Genomic DNA, 7917 nt, shown 5'->3' with positions numbered 1-7917 from the left:
GCGAAGAGAAAAAGGCAAGACCAGGATTTGTTAAACAAAACATTAAGATTATATATACGTGGCACTGGACCGCGTTAAGGGTGAGCTGCGAAGCCGAAGACGTTAGATGGTGAAAAAGAAAAACACAACGAAGTTGATTCCCCGCGGTTTGGTTGGGGATGCGCGAAGCGGCCCCAAATTTGTACAGGATACCAAGTTGAGGAGGGGGGGGGGGGGGGGGGGCACCGGGTTCAGGGACTGTGTTTACTCTCACTGCCGACTGCCCACTGCTCTGTAGAGTGAATGTCGGGACGAGGAGCGGTGCGAGCGTCGCGGTCTGGTGGGTCGCGGTCTGGTGGGTCGCGGTCTGGTGGGTCGGGCTTGGCGCGCGGGCGTGGTGACGGCAGGCGCGGTGGCAGGCGTAGAGGCGGGGGGCGCAGTGAACGAGGACACGGTCGGGGTGGGCGCGGCGGCGGGGTGCGGGTGGGCACGGGCGCAGGACGGCGCGAAGCGGCGGCGGCGGCGGCGGCGATGACACTAGAGCAGGTCGAGAACTCGGTAGGCAATCTGGAGAACGCGATGGTGTCGCTGATGCAGGACCAGCGCGACATGGCTTTGTTGTATCGGTCGTACATGGTGGCGATCGAGGAGAAGCTACAGGCACTGGAAGCTGGGCAACGGTAGCGTGGCTACAAGTCCGACGACGAGTACTCGGAGCGGGCGCCCGGACGATCGAGGTCGGCGAGGGTGGCCGAGCCCGAGCCCGACGACGAGTTGCCCCAGCGGCCGCGCGGAACGTAGACAGCGCCCGCAGCGGCGACAGCGGTGTGGCCCGGGGCCGAGGGCGCGTGCACGGCGTCCTCGACCGACGAATGCGACGAGATAGAGCGCGAAAAGGCGAGTCCACTGGGGCCGGTCTCGCGCGCCACGCGCGGCGCATGCGGCGCGTAGTTGCGCACAAACAGCGGCTTGAGGTAGCGACGATCAAAGGTGATGAAGAAGTTCTCGGAGCGCGAGAGCATGCGCTCGTGGCGAGCGCGAGCAGCAATGGGGACATTTGCAGGCGAGCCGACCAGAATACCGTCGGGCGTCGCCGCGGTGAGTGTCTCGAGCGGAACGCCGGCGCCGGTGTCGTCGGCGGCAATGTCTTCAGGCCCATCGGGCAGCGTCACAAGACCCAGCATGGAAAGAACCGGATAGGTGGCACCCCCCATGCCGAGGATGGAGGCGAGGGCGAGGACAAGGGTGACAGTCCGGACCGAAGTCGCATTCTCTGTCGGCATCTCGATGGCGAGCGCAAAAGCGATGGCACCGCGGAGGCCGGCAAACCAGAGGAACTTGAGCATGGGGGGAGAAAGGCGGCGGCGCGACGAGCGCGACTTGTTGAGGACAAAGCCAAAAGGGAAGATGTGCAGTCCACGGGTGACAAGGAGGACGAGTGCGGTGGCCACAATGAGCAGCACGTTGTAGTCTTGCGGAAAGGCGAAGAGCGCAAAGCCGAGGTAGAGAAAGACAAAGGTCTCGGCAATGTACGAGAGAAAGTGGAACGACGACTTTGTGATCTTGCGCGACGACGGGCGGAGGTTGGCGTAAGCGTAGTGGGCCATGGTCACACCGCAGAAGAGGATGGTGACAATGCCCGAGAGATCGAGGCCCTGAGCCAAAAAGTACGCGGCGTAGGCCATGGCCATGAGGAACGACTGCTCCAGATACGGATGGTCGCGGAGGCGAGTGACCTTGAGAATGTACGAAGTGAGAAGGCCAGCGCCGAGGCCGATGCAGACGGAGCCGATAAAGACGCCGAGGAAGAAGAGGATGGCGGCGACAACCGAAGCCGCAGAGAGCGACGAGTGCAGAAAGGTGAGGGTGGTGGTGTGAAGGACGATGGCGACGGCGTCGTTGAAGACCGACTCGCCAAGCACAATGGCGAAGAGATCTTCTGAGACAGGCGTCGACTCCATAATGGCGAGGGTGGAGACCGGATCGGTGGCCGAGATGAGCGAGCCAAAGATGAAGCACTCGACGTTGGACCACGAGTGCAGGCCGAGCGAGCCGAGGGCGATCATAGCGAGCGAGGTGGCGGCAAAGGCGAGGATGGTGCCGCAAAAGGCGTAGGTCAGAATCGGAGAGAGATTGGTGAAGAACCGCCGGCGCTTCATGTTGTAGCCCGAATTGAAGATGATGGGCGGGAGAGCCGCGACGTAAAAGGTGCGCGAGGAGAACGAGACAAACGAAGTCAGCTGGTCCTCGGGCGCCGCCAACCGGATGATTTTGCCGATGACAGCACCAAGGACCACTGCCACGCCAGTCTCATGCAGGACTCGGACTTGGTGATGTCGCAGAAAGTAGGCAAAGAGGATGAGAATGACAAGAATGGCAAACATGAGGAAGAGCTCCAGAAAGAAAGAGTCCAGCTCCCATACGCCGGCGCTCATGGTTAGCCTGTCCGCGGCGAAGGGGAGGGGGGGGGGGGGGAGGGAGGGGGGGAGGGGAGAGAGAACCGAGGGTGGCGTGACGTGTGGAAGGGTGGCGAGGGATGAGCGAGTGAGCAGGCAGGGGTTGGTGGCGGTGTCAGTGCACTTGCGTCGCCAAGTGGCCCGGCGTGGTGTGACTGCTTGCTGGAGACGGCGGTTTTTGCGGGTACAGAGTCCAAGCACGTAACTGAGATACGTTGCTTAGGGGATTGTGATTAGGGTATGGGGTTGTAACTATTGGCGATGGCATGTGTAAGTGGTCGTTGCTGTGGTCATACACGGTATCTGGTGTGTGCATGCTTTTCCAGGTGGGGGGGGAGACGGTGGTACGAAGATCGCCGTTCATGGACTGCGGACCCTCTAGTCTACATCATCAAACTGATTTACACACACACGCGGTCCAATGACGATCCGCACTGTGGTACATGATGCTCGTGTTGGCTGTGTCACACACACATGATCGCACGACTTAAGCAGCTAGCAAGACCATGGACACCGGCTTCGAGGGCGTACTATGAAGGCGACTGTAGTCGTCGCTAACTCGCAGCTAGCGGCCAATGCAACATTCCCATTCGACCTTCCTGATGAACGGACTGAGAGTCAAGCAGTCCCGTGTATGGATGTTCAACTGGAGAGATGATTGGCTTGCCTGCTTTGTGCTGTCTCGTGCTGTTTTGTTTGAGCATGATGTACACCAGAGTCGAGATCGGCGCACGTCGCGTTCAGGCACACTCCCCCTCCTGCCTGGCGGCGCACACATAGTGGATAGGGAGGGGGGGGGGGACAACTACCGATTGGCCAAACTCTCAGTAGTTGGCCAGCCGAAGCAGGATGTGCTTGAGCTCGCGAGCCTCATGGGCAACGTTGGATGTGGCATCGACCGGATGCTCGGGAAGGTACGAGATGACAGTCTGGATGGAGGAGCCGACGCGCTCTGCGGCCTCGAGAAAGTCGAGCATCGAGGCGAGGGTCTCGTCTTGGAAGAGGGCGCCGTGCGAGGCAAGGACGCGGATGGCGGCAAGGAAGCAGCGCTTGGCGTAGAACCAGGTGTCGGCATTGAGCTTGCGCTCGATGGGGTCGAACGACTGGATGATGCGGGAGATGCCAAAGGTGTAGTGCGAGCGGGCGACGTAGAGAGTGCCAACGACGAGATGCATGACGCACGAGTGGTAGAGCGGGCGTGAGGGATCGATCTTGAGCGCATCCTCCTCCTCGCGCTCGACGCGGCGGATGACCTCCTGGGCGACTTGGTTCTTGGAGTCGAGAACGTACGAGACGCAGAGGTTGGCGAGGACGATGGCCGGGACGTTGTCGATGAGGGCGTCGGCGTGCTTGCGGACGATGGGCTCGTAGTACTTGAGGGCGTCGACGTGCTTGCCGGGCTGCATGAAAAAGCATGGGCAAGGTTGAGCTTCCACACCTCCGAGTCGAGGGCGGTCTCGCCCATGCGGCGCATGAGCTCCTTGACCCGCGGGTCCTCCTCGACATCAAGATAGAAGAACTCGACCGACTGGAAGAGGATGGATTCGACCTTGGAAAAGTTCTCGCGGTCCCAGTAGATTTTGGCCTGGGCCATGAGGACCGGGATGTAGGCCTTGAGGGCGGCGTCGTACTCGGCAAGCGCCTCGGAGAGGGCAAAGTTGTCGAGGTTGACCGCCTGCTGAAGCTTCTTGATGAGTAGGCGGAGGTTGGCGACGTGCGAGGTGGCCAGGGCGTCGAACTTGCGGTAGGCCTCCTCGGGCGCGGTCTGCTGGATGATGGTAGCGTCAATGTACTCAAAGAGCTCGGGCGTGAGGCACTTTGCAGTCATGTCGGCGTACTCGGTCATGATGTCGGCGGCCATGTCGTAGAAGGCGAGCTTGCAGTAGAGGAGCAGAAGGTTGGCAAAGGTCTCGGGCGGGCACGGGTTGGAGAGGAGGAGGAAGCGGAACTTTTCGAACCCGGCCTGTGGATCGTGGTCCATGTTGAACAGCGCCGAGTTGTGGAGCGTGACCGGATCGAGGTCTTCCTCGCGCCGCGGCGGCATGCACCGGAGCGCCTCGCTCGCCGAGCTCTTGTCGCCCTTGACAAACAGGATGGCGGCGCGGAGGTTAAAGGCCTGAACAAGCGCCGTCTCGTGCAGCGTCCGCGAGTTGGGCACCACCCGCACGTCGAGGCCCTGCTCGATGGCGGCGATGGGGAACTCGGGGTGGTCCACCACCGCTCGGTCCACAATCTTGGTCAGCCACTCGAGCGCAGAGTCATGCTGCTGGAGACGGAAGTAGCAGAGCGCAACCGAGTACGCCACCACACCCGAGAAGCCACCGCGGTCGAGCGCGTCGGAAAACTTAGCCAGCGCCTCGGAGAACTTGCCCTCTTTGTAGTCGAGGCATCCGCGGTTGATGAGCGTCTCAACGTCGTCTTGCGGGCACTGCTCAATGACTGCGCGGGTCGACGCCACATCGTCCTCGTCGTACTTGATGCACGCCTGGAGCTTGAGCACTTCGCCGGCATAAGCCTTGTCCTCCACAGCAAGGAGCACGCGTTGGGCTTCCTCGAACCGGCCAGTCTTGTACAGGCACTGCGCGTGCGCCAGCTTGTACTCCTCCACTTCGCTGTGGAGCCGGACCAGCCGCTCGTAGAACGCGCTCGCCAGCTCGTACGCCTCCATGGAGACGTGGCAGTAGGCCGTGAGCGAGAGCGCCGCCCGCGAGTCGGGGAAGTTCTGCAGCTCAGCCGCTAGCAGACGGATTACCTCCTGATACTCTCCAGCTTGGACGAGCGAGTAGATGACTCGCGTGTACTGGCCCGGCGGGATGGCTTGGTTCGAGCCAACCCGGAAGCCTGCCGCCGTCGCCCCTGGCAGCGCCGTCGACGGGACGTTCATGACAGAGGACGTGAGGGTGCGTGGGGACGGGGGGTGTAGGTTAGGGGTGGTGGTGGTATGTGTATATGTGTATGTGTGGAGTGGTCAAGTGCTTGTGGTTGTGGTGGCGGTGGTGGTGGTGGTGGTGGTGGTGGCAGTTGCTGCACCCGTGTGTGTGGCTGGTTCGTCGGTGTGTGTGGTTGGTCAGACTGCCGCTGCCTGCGCGCCAAACTCGCCCAAATGCGGCGTTGGTCGAACGTTGTCGTTCAGCCCGCCAAAAACCCGGCTCCGCATGGCCAACCGGCTGACCCGCCAACCAACCAAGCCAACCAGCCAACCGGTCAGCCAGTCAGCCGGCCAGCAAACACGACCACCAAGGGAAGGGGCAAGGGCCAACCAGTGCGTCAACCACTTCTCTAGCTGAACTACAACAGCAGACACCCACAAGGCGCGCACTCTTGACGGGAGCAGTCTCCACCTCTCCAATCCCATGCAGGCTTCCGCGTCTGTACCAGCTGTGGCCGAGCCGGCAGCGCTCACCCACGCTCTTGCCCACGCCCACGCATCGGCACAGACTGGACTGCTGGCGACAGAGGCGATGCCGAGTACGACGAGTAGCGCAAGTGGAAACGGCGGAGGTGGTCAGAGTATGCGCTCGGAGACTGCAGTGCTGAACGGCGGGGACCGGGTAGATGCCGCAGATGACTGCACGGACGGTGGTGATGACCGAGACGAGGCAAACGGCGGACAGTGCCACAGGCAGCAGCACATGAGGGTTGCCGTCGCCACCACCTCGGTGGCCATCGCGGCCGAGGTCCGTCGGGCGCTGGCCCCACTGGGCATCACCGTTGTTCCGCTTCCACTTGCCCGCCCAACGGCCCGCATGATCGCGTCGGCGGCGGTGTACGCGCCGCGTGGTGAGCTCGCAACTGGCAACGCTTGCGGTAGCGGTGGCGGTAGCGGTGGCGGTGGTAGAAGCGGTGGCAATGGGGGAGGCGGGGTGGTGGCGGCAGCGTCGTCATCGCTGCTGTTGCGGACCGCAAGCATGCCGATACCCGGCGAGCCGGGTGCTTGGACGGCCTCGCTCGGCCACGCCGGCGACTCGGACGCGTCGTCGCTGCCCGCCCAGCTTGGGTCTCCCGTACCAAGCTCGTCACGACGGACGGCGTACCACGCGCTGTTGACCGAGCCGGCGCTGCCCGAGCTGGGTCGTGTGCTGGCGACGCCGCGCGCGCCTGCAGTCGCACTGTGGTGCCCGGATTCGACGCCACGGCTCGGTGCTCTCGTCGCCGGACTTGTCGAGGCCTACCCAGGCGTCCACGTTGTCGACTCGGGTGTAGTTGATGACGCTGCCCGGTGGCTGGCCTCGGCCTGCTACCCGGTCCCGCGTCCGCTACCAGAGCACAGGCCGTCGCTCATTCTGTACGCCGAGCCGCGGCACGGAAGCGCGCTCCGCTCGGCACTCGATGCGTACTGGCACGTGTCACGGACCGAGCTCGGCTTTAACGATGCTCACCTCTATGCTATGCCGCACATTTCACTCACTTCGTTCTTCAAGGTGCCGTACGGCATGCGCGACAGCATGCTCGCTGTCGTCGAGTGGATGCTCGCCACCTACGGGGCGCCAGCGGGACTCTCTCTCAATGGCCTCGTCCAGAACGACATGCACGTTGTGCTCTCGGTTGCCGGCGCTCCGCTCGTCACCTTTGTCGACGCCCTCATTCCGATTGTCACCACCTCGTTCCAGCGCCGCGTCGAGATCAAGCCGAAGACCGCCTCGCACATCACCCTCGCCAAGAACTACGCCGCCGTCCACTACGTCGACCTCTACGATCTTGCGCTCCGCCTCGGCCTCGGCCTTGATCCTTCGACCTCGCCGCACGCCGTCCCGCCGCTCGCCGACTTTGATCTTGTCCTTTACGAGCGTCTACCCATCTCGGAAGAAGCGGCCCATCGCCGTGAGTACCATCTCCCGTGCGAGCCGCTCCCGCTCGCCGAGCTCGCCCGCTGGCCGCTCCCCCAAGCCCAGCCATAGCTTGTCTGCAGGAAGTGACACATGTCGTGATCAGCTCTATGGATTGAATGAAAGCGGTGTGTGTCGAGTCGCTGGCGTTGGCCGTCAATGACCATTCGTCGGCTGTCGGCTGCGGCCATTGACCGTAGCATTCCTCTCCGCATCAACAAAGCGGCAATGTGGAAGGTCACTCTGCATGCGCACGACTCGGAGACCAACGTCCACCAGCCACGTACGTACCAATCCATACTCCCAACCACCTCCCAGCTTGCGTCACTCCCCCACCCACCACCTCCCCCACTTTGTGCTTCTCTACGCGATCCCTACCCACCCCCCACCCCCATTTCCCGCATGGCTGTGGCGGCGCGTGATGGACGACCTTGGACACCTTTGGCGCACTCCCTTCAGCCGACCACCTTGAAAGCCGGCGCTTAGGTCCCCACGACCCCATTAGCCGACCGAGGTCGTCTCGTTTAAACAGATCGGAATAAATTGTGGATATAGGACTCACTATAAGTTCGTGCACTGAGAGAGCCGTGCGAAGTATTTGGTAGGTACGGGTATACACCTTTCCGCCGCAGGATGAGGGGAAAAAGGGAATGTGT

General features: G+C 62.3%; 4 protein-coding genes across 4 annotated transcripts in view; 2 read left to right on the top strand and 2 right to left on the bottom strand.

Annotated features, from left to right (window-relative positions):
- Positions 1-668: 668 nt before the first annotated feature.
- Positions 669-2414, bottom strand: AMSG_03496 (sodium/hydrogen exchanger 6; the record flags this gene model as incomplete). The annotated part of the gene is made up of 1 exon (XM_013904398.1): positions 669-2414. The coding sequence occupies one exon, from the start codon at positions 2412-2414 to the stop codon at positions 669-671; it is 1746 nt and encodes a 581-aa protein (XP_013759852.1).
- An 845-nt stretch (positions 2415-3259) lies between these two features.
- On the bottom strand, positions 3260-5319 carry AMSG_03495 (flagellar associated protein; the record flags this gene model as incomplete). The annotated part of the gene is made up of 2 exons (XM_013904397.1): positions 3260-3835; positions 3874-5319. The coding sequence occupies 2 exons, from the start codon at positions 5317-5319 to the stop codon at positions 3260-3262; spliced, it is 2022 nt and encodes a 673-aa protein (XP_013759851.1).
- A 748-nt stretch (positions 5320-6067) lies between these two features.
- Positions 6068-7333, top strand: AMSG_03494 (uncharacterized protein; the record flags this gene model as incomplete). Its single annotated transcript, XM_013904396.1, has 1 exon — positions 6068-7333. The coding sequence occupies one exon, from the start codon at positions 6068-6070 to the stop codon at positions 7331-7333; it is 1266 nt and encodes a 421-aa protein (XP_013759850.1).
- A 135-nt stretch (positions 7334-7468) lies between these two features.
- AMSG_03493 (stage V sporulation protein K) overlaps positions 7469-7917 on the top strand; it is a 2816-nt gene continuing 2367 nt past the window's right edge. The window contains exon 1 of the mRNA XM_013904395.1: positions 7469-7544. Coding sequence (XP_013759849.1) covers positions 7490-7544 — 55 coding nt within the window. The 5' untranslated portion in view covers positions 7469-7489. The remainder of the gene's footprint in view (positions 7545-7917) is intronic.

Source organism: Thecamonas trahens, assembly GCF_000142905.1.
Source record: "Thecamonas trahens ATCC 50062 unplaced genomic scaffold supercont1.13, whole genome shotgun sequence".
Lineage (NCBI taxonomy): Eukaryota > Apusomonadida > Apusomonadidae > Thecamonas > Thecamonas trahens.
The sequence above is the reverse complement of the archived record's forward strand: the minus strand, read 5'-3'. Positions and strand labels throughout refer to the sequence as shown.